Genomic DNA, 15,502 nt, shown 5'->3' on the forward strand with positions numbered 1-15,502 from the left:
GGATTGGACAGCATTTCACAGCCACTGACGTGCCAGAGAGGTGACAAAAGCTTCATCAGGCAAGAGAGATCACTCTTGAGTGCTGCATAAAACAAAGGAGTAGAAAAGACAAGCCCAACATGAAGTATTTAGCTGAGATAGCATTATAATCCTTGTTCCATACCCTGGTAAGTATGGGTATCTGATAGAAAATCATTAAGAAAAGCAGCAAAAAGAAAACGATTAAGCATGTGCCATTGCAAAAGGAGCTTGTTTTATTTATTTTTAAATTTGTCCATCCACAGGACTCTGTTTGGTAATTATTTTACACACACACACACACACACACACATATATATATATATATATATATATATATGAAATAAAGACATAGATTCTTTTTCTTAAAATAATCAAGCCTGTACCCCAGCCTCAAATGTCATTGATTTGGATGTTCCTAGAACAATGCCAAGCCTCTAGTAAGTACACAAAAGTGTTTGTTGGATTCATGAATACGCAAGACTGAAAGAGATAGAGGCATGCCTATCACATCTACAGCTGCAGATCTGTTACCAGTATGGGAATCAGGACCAGTTTACATAATTTGTGGGGCCCAGTACAAAATGAAAATGCAGGGATCCTTGTTCAAAAATTACATTTTCAAGATGGCGACAGGGCATTAAACCAAGCATGGGGCCCTGTGAAACTGTAGAGGTCGCAAGCCCATGAAGCTGGCACCGATGGCGGCTCTTGAGATGCTACAGACATCAGTCATATTTTAACCTCAGCAAATCCTCTCTGAGAACATAGACATCTTTATGAAAAGGATGGAGAGATGGACAGAGCTGGGTGTTTGAATAACTGTGTCCTGAGAGTGGTAACCAAAAGACCATCACTCACTTGATCGGAAGCCTGGTCCCACCCTAAAGTGTTTTATCATTGATTTGGATGTTCCTAGAACAATGCCATGCATCTATTAAGTATACAAAAATATTTGTTGAATTTATGAATAAACAAGGATGAAAGGCACAGAGGCATGTATTGGATCTACAAGTCACACAAAGATTCCAAGGGTCACTAATGACAAGCTGGACTGTGAGGCCATTCAACAAACAGGTTTTGACAGAAACAAAAGAGAAGTCCTATCTTAAGTTCAAAAAACCACCTATATAAGATGTAAAAAACCTGACCTAACAATAATTCATATTCAGGAGAGAAGGGGGAGGGGGCAGTACTGCAGCTGCCCCAAATGATGCGGTACTAATAAGATGGCTTTTTTGGCAAGGAAGGCACTAGCCCCATTCATCCTCAGCTAAGCTTCATCAGGCAAGAGAGATCACTCTTGAGAGATCACTCTTGAGATCATTTCTGGAAGGAATTGAGCAAATGCATGTGGCTCTGGAAAGTGTGTGTGGCAAACACTGTTGGGGGAGCCAATTTCCAACACCATTCCCAGGCCCCTTCTCTCTTGCCTGTCTCCACCAGGGAGGCTGGAAAATCTATATATACTTGCTTCTGCACCCTGCCCTGCAGCTAGGTGTGACCAAGTGACACACTTTTGGATAAGGTGAAGTCCACTATTGAGTTTTCAGGAAGGTGTATCCTCTCTTGATAAAAAGGACAGCCAGACTAGAGCTTTATTTACCCCTATTTTTACAGTGGGTCTGGCTACTTAGACCTGGGAGAGGTACCCGGCTACATTAAGGAAACAAGGTAGCATGCTAGCTTGGTGTGGCTGAGTGCAAAGACAGAAAGAACCTGGTTCCTATTGACCTCATTGAACCACTGCAGCAACCCCACATAACCTACTCCAGACCAGTTATACTTGAGAAATGAAACTCTATTTATTCATCAGGTCTTCTGGTCCTCGCAGGTGAATGCTTTCCAATTTGAGATAGCACGTCATGAGGAGATAAATAGAGAATGCTGGAGTGAGCAGACAGGCCAGGCTTACAGAGAGCTGAAAATGGATAGTGATGATGCAAAATTCCAGATGGACTACCCTCTACTCCAGGGCTTTGCAAACTTCTGCTCAAAGATGGGTATGCAGATTCTGTAGACTGTGCAAGGTCAGCCCTGACTTTGTGGGAGGTGGAAGCAGGTATCCTTCCTTTTAGTTAACGTTTTTCTATTATTCTGTTTACAATTTGCAAGAACACGTTTCTGAAATTCAGTTTCTTTCCCTTCAATTCCCAAGTTAATCTCACTTTACCTAGTAACACTACTTAGAGCCCTGTGCAGACCTAATTCCTCATGGAAGACAACAGGTTCCCACAGTGCCACCTCAACCATCTCCCAGCAGAGATTTAGCAAGACAGAGAGAGCACTCAAGTCAAGCAAGTGAAAGCATATACCTCTTGCATTTATTTTTCTTATTTGGACCACTAGTCTTTGGAAGTTTGTTTGTTTCTTTGATTTTTGAGACAGAGTCTCACTCTGTTGCCCAAGCTGCAGTGCAGTGGCATGACCTCGGCTCACTGTAACCTCCACCTCCCGGGTTCAAGCGATTCTCATATCTCAGCCTCCCAAGTAGGCACCTGCTACCACAGCCAGCTAATTTTTATATTCTTAGTAGAGACAGGGTTTCAACATGTTGGCCATGCTGGTCTCAAACTCGACCTCAGGTGATCTGCCCGCCTTGGCCTCTCAAAGTGCTGAGATTATAGGCATGAGCCACAGTTTTGTTGTTTTGATGGGATTTTGGTGTAAAGATTTAGGTGGACTTTTTTTGTGCTAGTGGTTAAATCAGGTGAAAAGAAAGTCTCAATTATTGTTGGTTTCAGTCCCTTCCTAAAACCTTCATGCAGAAATGTGATTCTTAAATCCCTCTTATTTTTAACAAATCCTGCCTCTTCTGATTTAAAATGGCAGTAGCATAGGCCTTCCATTTTTGCCTAGATGAGGTTAAAAGAGGAGGAGAATGGTTTTGTGGAAGAAATGTGAAGCCTGTCCAAACAATAAGATAAAGGGAGGGACCGAGAGAGGAAGCAGGCCTAAAAAAAGCTCAGTGTTGAAACATCAAATTCCCACATGCTGCTACTTACTTGAAAATGTATCAAAACAAATGTTGTAAAACAATCCCATAATTGAACATACCCTGAGAATGAGGTGTTTCAATTCATCGTCTGATAGAAAAGTTGGTTTGTAGTTTGCTTCTGTATATGGATTGGTGGCACCTTAGGGGGGAAAAAGAGAAAGTATTGGTATACTTGATATTCAGAAAATGTCTCATTCTAATTTGCTGCCTCAAACCTTTTGCAAGTGGCCTAGTCCCTGTGACCTGGTATTTAAATTTTGTTGTTTAGGCCTTAACTGAGATGGGCCTAGATCTGGCTTTGGATGGAATCCTGTAAGCCAAAGATAATACCATGGAAAACAGAACACCCACAGGAGACCTAACAAGCCTGTTTTTCTCATTACAGGGAAAACCAAGAGATAATAGAAGGAAGTTTAACAATCTGCTTCTAAGAGAGAAGGCAGCTCTGGAAGTAAACTGGTAGAGGCTCCTCAGAGAGTTCCCTCCTCCTAAGAGCTGTATTAAATGGGTTGTCTGGTAGTCCTTCAAATCACCACTCTAAATGTTCTTGGGAACCCATCCAGTCTGCCAGGCCCTGAGTAAATATATTGCGGAAGGCATTTAATGTGAGTTCCTCTTCATCGGGGTGAGTCAAATGAGTGTGGCAATGTGGAGGAATGCACTGCTTCAGTCAGTGCAGCTCCCACTCCCAGGACTGAAAGGGGACAAGACTTACGCTTAAAAGGTTGTCAGTCTGGCATTTTTCAGGAGAACAATCACTTAACAGAGAAAAATGCCAGCAGTAAATGATTTGGAGTCTGCAGAATAGCGAGTAGAATAGTGAAAGAATAAAATGAAACGGATCTGTAACAATTCAAAGTGCAATGGGGAGGGAGGGAGACAGGACGTGTTGCAACCATTCAATTGATCCCTATCCCTGCTCTTTATTGTAACTTGAGATTTGCCACTTATTTCCAATTTAATAGAAATTAGTTCATAATAATTTAACCCATGTTATCTTTGCTAATATGAATTTTTAAATGCCATTCTCCCAGCACAGGATACAACATTTATATTTTTGGATAATGATCTAAAGTCAGACACAACCAGTTACTTCTTATTTCTGGTGGCTTTGTGCAAATATAAAAAGACGCAATTCTACCACGCAGGTCAGAGATCTGACTGAGCGCCCACTTTCCAATTTCCTCCAAAAGTCCAAGACTAGCTATGGAAAATTCCAGAAACAGCATTCACTAAAATGCCTGATATATTTCAGATTTCTCTTGTGGTTTGGATAAGTCACTTCCACTTTTCTGCCTCTGTTTTCTCACCCTCCCCACACTCAGAAAAGAAGGAAAATACTGCCTCCCTCACAGAGAGTGGATCTGGTTCGGGAAAATTCCAGGAAGATGAAAATATCTTCAGTGTTCATTCCTGACAACAAAATGCCGCGAGAACCCGCAACCCGTGACTCACTTTTCAAAGGAACCATGATGAATTTTCATCTTTGAAACTGACTTTTCTGTGTCACTGTGTGCACCTACATTTCTGCATGTCATAATTGTAAGGATGGGATCCAGGCACAAACATAGGCAAGATGTGAGACATCAGAGCAGTATCGTCTCTGATAGGCACATAGCCTGATTACATGCATATACAGAGATGTGCAAAGCACATAGTTTCTATGCTCTGAGAATGTGTGACTGCACAATTGCATGTCAAAACCCACATAAGCTCAATAATCACTTCATTTGGCATCACAGCTGTTGCTAAAAAGTAAAGGCATACTACTCAAGGCTACATAATTGCAAGTAATAAACATTTGCCTTAGGGACAGGAACATTCTAGGCAAGGGTGGTAACATGTGTGGGCAAGGACATAAAGGACAATAGAGCCCAGGGTCTCACCTCTTAATGTTTTCATGTGCTGAACAGCCATCCTTAGCACAGTAAGTTTATCTAATTTCCTGGACATTGCATTGCATGTTGGTACCAAAGAAGCCAACTCATCTATAAAACTGTTCATTTTATCCCGGCGCCGCTTTTCAATCTGACTGTGAGCTTCCCTGAACAACAATATGAAAAACGATTTCTTATAAAATGTAACCAAGCATCAAGAAAAGACGACAAAAATAAATGAGTTGTAACTGTTTTCAATGTTCATCTGACAAGGCAAATTTAGAATCTGCAGAATGTTCAAAATTAGACTTTTCTACTAAAGTCTCCAAGAAAATGGTCTCACTGCCAGGTCAGTATTAGTTTATGTTTACCTCATCCTTAGAATTCAGGAGAAAAGCTACAAAGATTGTCTTTTCAGAGTAAACTGAATTGTTCACGTCTCCTCATTTCTTTTCCTCTCAGCCTCTGTAAAATTGGATTTTGAAATGGGGGTGAAAGGACAGAGAAGGGAGGTGGTGGCTTCATTGCACAGAGCGTCCAGAGCCCCGTGGGCTGTCCCTGAGGTCTGTGAGGAGCCGGCTGTGTGGCCATGTGACCTGGGCAGGGCACCACTTCTTTCCAGTCACAGCCTCACTGACTAGGGCACCCAGTAACCAACACCATCATCCTTGGATCAACCAGGACTCCACCTAGGTGCAGCAGATGCTACATCTGTCCCCAGGAGCCTCCCCTGAGGAATGTCACACTCCTCCCTCCCGGGAGTGGCTGCCTGCTGAGGCAGGCTGACACTGACTGATGTGCACCTGCCGCTGGTGATGGTCCTCCTAAGGAAGTGCAGCAACTATGGAAATTCAGTTTGCTGCAGCTGCCACAGATATAGAGCCATGGGAACTCCTGCCAAGGCTGGCCTCTGAGGGAAGAGATTGAAGCCTTAGGGCAGCCAATTTCTGCAGCCCCCTGTATCAGTCTGTCATGGTGCAGCCTCAGAACACAGCCTGGTACTAACGGCAGAAGAACTGAGGACCCAATGGGAAGAGGTCAGCAAGTGTGGCTGGAGGCAGGAAGGACCCAGGCAGAGAATCTACTAGAGGCACCTAGCGTGCCCCGTGTGGTGCATTCAGTTGCAACTCGCAATGCAATAGAGGCCCCTGTCAGAAGCAAGTCCCAGCCATGTCTCCTGTGGAGGGCGCTCCAGTCAGGAAGACGCAAATCACTGAGCCATGTCTCCTGTGGAGGGCGCTCCAGTCAGGAAGACGTCCTCTGCTGAAGATTGGGGAAAAACTTGAGCCTTGATTGATTTCTGCTACCTTCAAATCCCCTTCAGGTTAAAGGTGCTTAGACAGCAAAGACTAAAGGCCAGCCCAGTATGGAGAGCATGGAGGGCAGAAGCCCACCTTGGCCAAAGCCCACTACCTGCCTGTTCCCTGAGGAGGTGACAGTGCCCAACAGGACTCTTAGACAGGACCAAACATGCAGAGCCTCCTTAGCTGCTCTCTAAGCAACCAGAACTAGGAGGCTTTGTAGACAAAATGAGGTCCAAGATTACCTTGCATTTTTTATCCTTCCTTGGTGTTCTGTATATTCTAACCTGGGGGGAGGAAAAAGCAAAAGATAAAAACATAATTCCCTGGAGATGAATGGCAAAGTTACACATTGCTGTTTTCTTCTGCCCGATCCCTGTCATCTCTCTGCAGACACACAAGGGGATTGGGGGTTGAAGGGACACAGTGTGAGCCCACAGGCTCACAGCCTCCTTGCTCATCTCCAGTTGAGGACATGGGTGCTGCCCCAAGTAATAGAATGTGTAACAGTGCAAAGAAAATGGCTATAAGGATGCTGAAGTTCAAATTACTAGGTTCATGGTACCTTCCATGAGGGTCATCTTTGTCTGTGTCCATGCTTTCTCTGAAAAAACAAAAGAGAATGTGACTGCATGTTAATAAAGACATACAGAAGAGCTTCTTATCGTAAGACAGAAGGCTCTCATTTATCCAGAAACCAAACAATTAGAAAGCTGGAACAGCCACAGTATCGATTAATGATGTATAATAAGGGTAAAACAAACAAACAGAAATTAACTTGAACTTACTATAAAACCTGGACCAGCTTCTCAGGTTATCAAACAAAAGTTATTGTCCCAAAAGAGTTTGTGTGTTAATATATATTTTACCATATTCTGATTGTTTGAAAATTGGGAATATGTAGTGTTTATAAAAATGCTTAGTTAAGCATAGGCTCGAAATATCTCTAACCTCTCATTATCCCCATAATTCTGGATAAATGAAGCTTATTCCATTTGCAAAACACATTGAGCATCAAAGACAAATGTGCACACATATCTATTTGGCAGGGAAGGGGTGAAGTGAGGAGGGTGGAATTAAAGTACCAACAAAGTACTAAGCAGAGCCCCAGGCAGCTTTTCAAAGGCACTGCTGCCAAGTGTTCTGCTTCTCAGTTAGGTAGGAACCCCTAGACTTCAGGAATTGGGATGGAGGGGCGTAGTGGGGCTGAGGGCCACAGAGGGTCCTGGGGTCACAGCAAAGATCTCTCTCCCTTTCACAGACTCCAGAAATCCAAGTTTCGTTGCATCCTGTGGTTCACTAGAAGAAAACAGACTGAAATCCCCAGAGGAAGGAGTTCCAAACCCCCCTCACAGCCTCCTCCAATCCATACATTTATCAGGAGGGCATGGACTGCCAGCTGGGCCTCTCTCCTTTTTCCTTTATCCCATAGGAAAGGAGAGATCATGGCCCTTCAAACAATGTAATCCCAAGGGCAAAAATAGCTGTTTCTAGGAGCACTGGATCATATCATGGGCATTCTAGAACAGTGTTCCCAATCAGACGCCCTGGGGTTCCTCACAGGCAGAAGGTTTCCCCAGCTAGTTCTAAAGTTCAGAGATCATGCAGGCCGCACGGAAAGACAAAAATTCCCCCCTCCCTTTTGTCTAGAATTCTATCTGTTCCTTGAGGCCAGGTGACAATCTCAGGTGAGAAAAAGCTCTGCCTGACAGTCACAGATGACTTCAGTTACATTAAAATGATAATCAAAGGGATTACAGTTGCTTAATTAATTGAGTCTCCATGAATTACAGAAGATTAGCAAACCAGAGTCCACAAGGGAAATCTTGGGTGGTGACCAGGCTGGAACCCACAGGTCTACATGACAGAGGCCTTAGAACACATCAGTGGCTCCCTCAGCGCTTGCTCAAGACAAAGGGTTTGTGGCCAACACCTCACAGTCTTTCTGCTGGGGAGTTACTGCTATGGAAGAACGCCCTCACAGCCCTCATACCCACTCTCCAGCCCCTGGGTGTTGGCTGTCTTAATCATCTGGGATAACTTACATATTAATCATAGCATCTCCTAGTGGGCATCTGACCTCCAGCCATTGTGCTCCCCAAATTCGACCTGTGAACTTCAGCAGAAAGGACATCTGCTGTAGGGGGGATACCTCCTCGGAGATTTTCCCTCATTAAACAAAAGAAAACCTCTTAAATGGACATTTGGGTAAGATTCCACGCAGGTGCTTCGGCAAAAGAAAATGTGCCTTTGAGTGTTCTACACTGCCTTATTCCCGAGGTGTTTGTACATATATGGAAGGGATGACTGTGAGTGTGAAAATTTACTTACTCAAAAGAAAAGTCATTAAGTCTAAAAATAAACAAAAATACTATTTAATATAACAAGTTCCTAGTAATTTAAACAATGTTTAAGGACAATATCAATGTTCCTAAATTGTTTTCAGAGAGGACCTCCACTCATTCCTCCCATAAACATTCGTTAAGCACCTGACACTTGCTGTCTTCCTCAGAGAGGTCCTTGGGCTAAGCTCTCTTTGAACCCCCTGAGATGACACCCATAGACTTAACCCTCTTGCTCAAAGGACCAATGAAAGAAGAGGAAGAAAGGGGTAAAAGGCAGAACTTGGCCTTAAGGCTGTTCTTTTTCTCTGGGTGTAGAACATTTTGGGAATAGGAGGTGGAAGTTAAATGCCTCAGTAGTACTGAAGGCTCCCTTCTTGCTTACAAACTAGGGGAAGGTAAAGCCAAAACCCAACTGTGTAGCCACCTAGAGTTGGGTTTTTTATTCCCATCCCCTTTTCCAGGAGAAACAGTAGCTGGTCGCTAGATGTTCCATGCCCAAGAACTGACACCAAGTTTAACAAGAGGAAGACATGCCCCAAAGGCCTTACTGGTAGTCAGTGGAGCTGCCTTTCCGTTTGCGGTTGCAATCCACACCACTGGTACCAAGAGAGCCGGAAAGCAGGTCAGTGGGGCCCGGGGACATGAAATCACTGATGGTTGAAGAAATGTCCATTCTCTGGTCTGCCATTGGATGATCTGGAATTGTTACAAGATGCACAAAGGCGTGTTTATTTCGATGAGCTCTCGAAAGCGGTGGAGAACCCAGGGTGGTGCTTGGGGGTTTGGTGGTGGGGCGGGCGGCGGGGAGACCCCGGGCTGGGTTTACAGCAGCACTAACGCCCATCTCTCACACCCCTGGCACCCAGAACAGGGCCATGATAATGGAAAGAGTATCATATTTATTTTAAGGTTTTTGTAGGAAATTTAAGCTCGCCTGCTCATTTTTCTGGTGAAGACATAAAAGCCTAGAGAAGCTGAGCAGATTCTCAGTCCCTGTGCTGTGGCATGGAAAAACTAAACCAGAACCAGAAACTCTAGGAGTGACAACCCAGGGCAGTTCCCACTGAGGGGACCAAATATCCCAGATGTTCTCCGACAATGCTAATTATTTTTCCTCCCTTTTCTCCACCAACAAAGCTAATTTTATTTTATTTTTATTTTTTACTTGTTTTGAGACAAAGGCTCACTCTGTCACCCAGGCTGGAGTGCAGTGGTGCAATCTCAGCTCACTACAACCTCCACCTGCCAGGTTCAAGTGATTCTCATGCCGCAGCCACCCAAAACGCTGGGAAGCTGGGACTAAAGGTGTACACCACCACACCTGGTTAATTTTTGTATTTTTAGTAGAGATGGGGTTTCACCATGTTGGCCAGGCTGGTCTCGAACTCTCGGCTTCAAGAGATCTGCCCATCTCAGCCTCCCAAAGTGCTGGGATTACAAGTGTGAGCCACCACACCTGGCTGCTAATTGTATTTTCTTCTAATCAATAAACATATGATCAAGGAAACAAATAAATGCAAGTTCCTTATTATCTTTGTACTTCTGTTAGGACTTTTGAGAGCTTGTTTGGAGGTCCTAGCAGAAGAGTGCAGTTACTCATACACCCTTGACCAAAGACTGGTCCTCCTCTATTGGAGATGGTCATCCTTTTTGAGCATACAGCTTTAGAAGGGACGCACATGGACTGGTGAGGGAGGAATGGGACACCCGCCTAGCCAGCCAGATCAGCTCAATCAACCCTGGCGATCAATGGGGTGACAGATGTTGTAGCCAGATCGTCCTCACATCCTGTTGTGACCTTTGTAAACATTGTAAGAAAGCAGAAAATATCCTTTCTTCCACTGTAAGTCTTACTTGGGAATCAGGAAAATATGGTCCCCTCTATCACGGCTCAGGCAGTCGGCCTGTTTTCCCCCACGGTCAGCATCCTTTGCAAGGAAAGCCATGAATGATGAAATGAAGACATTGTAAAGAAATTTGCAAAACATTTTGAGAACTCATATTTTAAAAGCATTAAGCAAACCAGCCCTTGAAAAGGGCCTAACAAGTGCCTTGCAATGGACTCTGACTCCAAGGCCAGTTGAAGAGGTTGGGGAGGGTGCCTGCCTATAGTCAGGGGGTCTGAGCTCCGTGAAGTAGGACTGGAGCTGTCACTATCCCCCTCTGGACCCAACTTCCCTCATCTACAAAACAGGAGGGTGAGTGTGAGCTACTGTTTCCCACTGTCACTGTTCTGCCGACAGATAAGTGAACCAGTTGCCTCTTGGTTAGATGACTGCCATTTTTTCACTTTGATAAGCACTGCTGGGGTGAACATCTTTGTGCATATATCTCCTTGCATTTGAGCAATTATTTCTTAGAATAAATTTCTAAAGGTGGGACTGACAGGTCAAAAGGGGACACATGTATTCTGGAACATACTATAACACTGTGCTCCAGAAAAGCGACAATAATTTCTATCCCCAACAAGAGTTCTTGCCAGTCTGAAGAGGAAAAAAAGAAGATCTCATTGTTTTTACTTGTATTCTTCAGCTATTACTGATGGTGCTCTTCTGTTTACAGGCGTTTCTCTGTCTTCCCTTGTGTCTGCTCGTGTCCTGTTTTTCATAATGGCCTCCTACCCCGTGTTCACCTGTGTAACAGGGCATGGCTGGAGAAAACATGCCCCTTAGAGGCCTGCATGCCGCCCAGCGATGCTTCATTCCCCTGGCCATTTATTTTCTCATGCTGCGATGAAGGACTTCATACTTTGTCCTCTCTCCTCAAACTTCCATCATCTCCTCAGTCTCCACTCTCCGCTGAGGACTCTGCTTCTTAGTGAACTGAGAAAAGAGGCAGGTGCACACCCACCACCTCCTTAGATGCTCCTACTTAGGATCCCTACCCAGCTCATGCCTGGGATTCTACCTCTCCCACCTCCTCGAGACCACCATTTCAGAACCCTCGCCCCAGCCCAATCCTGCACCATCCACTCTCCCCACGCAACTGAATCATTTCCACTTGGGTAAAAACAAGAGTTATGTAATTCCCATCTTGGGAAAAATAAACTTACTTGAATACCATCCTCCTCCAGCTATTGTCCCATTTCTCTGTCTTTTTTCCTCTTATTCTCAATAACCCAACTCCAATCAGATTCTCTCCCCATCATTCCCACAAAACAGCCCTTGTCGGGCTGACCAGTGACCTCCCCACTGCTAGATCCAATGGCCAGTTCTCTCCTTGCCCATCAGCACATCCAGGAGAGCTGACCTTGCCCTTCTCACTGTCTCATGGCTTGGGAGATCCCCCTTCTTGCGGGGCTCCTTCCATTTCAGTGGTCACTCCTTTTTGCTCTCTTTGGCTGGCTCCTTCTCATCTCCCTCAACTCCAAGGAAGGGTCCCATGGATGTCCTGGGCCCTTTTCTCTATCTACACACGCTCTCCAGGGCCTCTAGTGTCATTCCTTCAAATACTATAAACACTGTCACAACTCCCAAATTTACATCTCCAGCCTAGATGTCACCCTGAATTACAGATTTTTATGGCCGACCACCTCCCTGACATCCTCACTTGAATATACAAGAGAGATGTCAAACTGAAACATCCATAACCAAAACTCTAATTCTCTCCAAGCCAAGCCTCTCAGTCATTCCTATGTCAATCCTTCTGGTTGCCAGGCCCCAAACCTAGAAGCCATCCTGACTCCTTTCTTTCACAACCTGAATTCAATCCATCAGCAAATCCTATCAGCTCGACATTCCAAAAACAGCAAATTTGCTATCAGCTCGACATTCAATGACTTTCCCTTTTTCTTCACATGTCATTTCATCAGTGAAGCCCCCTTGAATAGCCATATAATGCAAACCCTGCCAAGCCTTCCTAGCCCAGCCCCCTGCTTAATGTTTTGTCCTTAGCCCTTATCAACACGTGACCTACCACAATCTCCCATATTCACTGGCTGTCCTCTCCAGCAGGATCTAAGCACCAGGACAGCAGGCACAGTAATTACTCCCTGTGCCCTTAGTGCCCAGAATACTTTCTACTACATACTAAGTGCTCAATAAACATATATTGAATGAAAGAATAAATTTGTATACTAAGAATATTAATTTGTTCATCATTGATGTTGCCAACACTTTTCCACCCTTTTGCTTTTAACTTTGTTTACGATACTTGTATGTGGCACCAAAAGTGACATGTTTTAAAAGCCTTTTCTTACCCAGAATAATATAAATATTCTCTTTTTTTCTAAGATTTTAATGATTTTTTTAATTTAATGCTATTTGGAAATTATTTTGATATACTACCTAAGCTTAGGAATTTATTTCCCTCTAACGGATAGGAAATGTTTTCTAACATCATTTGCCAGCTCATACATCCCATTGTCACTAACCTGAAATACACCTTTATTGATTTATCACCTATTTCTGGACTCTCTACTCTGTTCCTCTGATCTAGTTATTTCCATCACAGTACCATACTGTTTTTATGACTGTGCTTTAGAATACATTTTAATAGCTAGCAGAACAAATACTCTCTCATCGCTCTTTATTTTCAGAAATTTCCTAGCTATTCCTCTCTGATTTACCCCTCAAGAAGTATTTCATGATTATTTAATCATATTAAAGACCCTGTTGGGTGGGTGACATTGTTGTTATTTTGTCATTAACATTTACAGAAGCAGGGCCAGGAAAGAGTACCGAGCCCTGCCCTCAGGGTCTTGGTGACTTATGGAGCCCTGGCCCCCTTGGACCACATAGCAGACATGAAGTACCTCCAGAATCCCCCCACTCCCTTTTTTGACTAGTCAAACAACCGCATGAGGTGGAATATCCCAAGTTTCAGAGTTCCTGGAAGAAACTACACTTCCTAAAGGAAGAACCGCCATGCAAGCTACCAATAATCATCAGTTCACAGGGGGCGGGAAAGGGATACTACTTTGTTACCTGAAGTTACAGTTCTTACACCCCAGATCCAGCTTGGGAGGAGTTAGGGGCCTCTGGACTTGGTCACCTCAAAGCGATTTTCATGTTTTATAATTTCTTTTCAGGCGGTCAGCTTCTTCCAAAAACCTACAGTGAGGGCCACAAGAAAAGAAAACCCAGACAGGTCACTTTGAGGTAAGTAAATGTAAAAATCTCTCATTAGCTAAGGGAGACAGTGGAGATGGTTCATGACTCCTAATTACAGGGAGGAAGGCTGGGCGAGCACGTCACACTGTACCGGCACTCACCACCCCTTGCTGCCTGGCCATCCTTCAGCTTCTTGTTAAAGCTGAGTTGCAAACACATGAAAAAAATCTGGCAGGAGATATTTTCTGTGAAAAACAATGCCTTCAAAGTTACTAAAACTGGATTATTGGGCATGTCCTTAGAAGGAAGTTAGTTGTGTTTTTTTTTATTTCTCCTACGGGGTCAAGTAATCATAATTGTGAAAACTTGCTGAGTGTGATTTTGCGTCAGGCTCTATCCTTATTGTTTCACGTAGATTAACTCATTGAAACCTGAAAGTAACTCTGTGAGGTAGACACTCCTGTGTTCTCCATTTTACAGAAGAGACTGAGGCACAGAGAGGTGGAGAAACTAGCCAAAGTCACATAGCAAGAGAGTGGTGGCCTCCAGAAGCTACCTCACTGCTGAAGACACCACTTAGCCCTTGCTAGGTTGAAGGTAGTGGCCTGAAGCCAGACAACAAGAACAATGAAAAATAACAGAAAACAAGTCTTCAGAAAACATTAAGCGGAAACATAATGCCAGCAGAGCCAACACCTGAAACTAACTGCTCAACAAGCTCCTCGGTCTAAAGAAAACATCAGTGAATATCAAGTGCATCTGGGCACATACGAAGTTAAGAAAGAAAGAAATTCTGAAACAGGGTTCATGGTAGCCACGTGGCAGTGCTGCCCTCCCACTTACTGAAAGGACTGAGGGGTCTCCTCTCCACCCTAGGACTCATGTGGAGGATTCCTGTGTCTGGCAGGAACTGGCTCTGAAAGGAAGAAAAGGGTCACCCCACATCCTCCTAATCCATCCCTGCACTGCCTTGAGATGGCAAGATTTAGATTTTAAATGGGGCTTTCCTGACCTTTCTGAAGCAAAAATTTTGGCATTTCAAATTCCACTGGTTAATTCTTGCAGTCTTTGGGGTATCTCTGCCTCGATCGTTACAGAGATCTCCAAATGAGTATCTGCGAGTACAACTGCTTCCAGCCTCCCAAGGCATTCATTCCCCATTGCAATCTGATTCAAGAACCCTCACTGTCGGATTCTGTTAACCCCAGTCTGGGCACATGCAAATAATGTGACCAGAAATTTTGGGCTTCTCGTTCTTGAGCCTCAACTGGTAAAGCAGCAGCAAATGGATGTGAAATCCCCAGGCTTAATATACATAATTCCATCTAAATCTGATTCTCTGTTTAGGTCACACGCTATCCTCCCAGCCCCCAAATTAGCAACCCAGAACCTACCCTTGGCTTCCTTCCTCTCTCCCTCCCACACCCCACAGCCCCCACACAGCCCTCTAAGGGATGGGCCCAGCCACTTCCCTCTAGCTCCTTGTCACTGCCTCTCTTCAGTCTGCTGTCCTCTCCAGCCCCATCCCCTCCCCACTGTGGTCAGAGGCGGGACACCCCCTTGCTCAGACCACTGCAATAGCTTCACTGCTCCCCCTAAGTCTTCCAGAAAAGTTCACCAGCCCCCAACAGGAAACATCAGGCCTTGCTTAATCTTCAGCCCAACCCTCCCATCTGCTGCCCAAAGCCCCCAACAGACTAAAGACAATAGTTCCCAGAACCACCTGCCTCTGCTGGGCCCACATTTCTTGCAGGTGTGGCTCCCTTCAACCACCCTGTCACCTGATAAACTCCTACTTTCCTTTCCTGTGCCTGCGGGCACATCTCCTGGAGAAGCCTTCAGAGTTGTATCCTCTCTCCCTGGCTCTCCTGCAGCAGCTCCTGCCCAGGTTCCTTCATGCCCTGTGGCCATT

At 44.5% G+C, this 15,502-nt stretch overlaps 1 protein-coding gene across 1 annotated transcript in view; it reads right to left on the bottom strand.

The window, feature by feature from the left end:
* BMAL1 (basic helix-loop-helix ARNT like 1) overlaps positions 1 to 15,502 on the bottom strand; it is a 115,100-nt gene that overhangs the window by 27,878 nt on the left and 71,720 nt on the right. Inside the window, 5 exon segments of the mRNA XM_017881560.1 lie at positions 3,076 to 3,155; positions 4,903 to 5,060; positions 6,440 to 6,481; positions 6,760 to 6,798; positions 9,088 to 9,235. Of these exon segments, the coding sequence (XP_017737049.1) occupies positions 3,076 to 3,155; positions 4,903 to 5,060; positions 6,440 to 6,481; positions 6,760 to 6,798; positions 9,088 to 9,227 (459 nt within the window). The 5' untranslated portion in view covers positions 9,228 to 9,235.

Source organism: Rhinopithecus bieti, unplaced genomic scaffold (genome assembly GCF_001698545.2).
Source record: "Rhinopithecus bieti isolate Rb0 unplaced genomic scaffold, ASM169854v2 scaffold_11944, whole genome shotgun sequence".
NCBI classification, from domain to species: domain Eukaryota; kingdom Metazoa; phylum Chordata; class Mammalia; order Primates; family Cercopithecidae; genus Rhinopithecus; species Rhinopithecus bieti.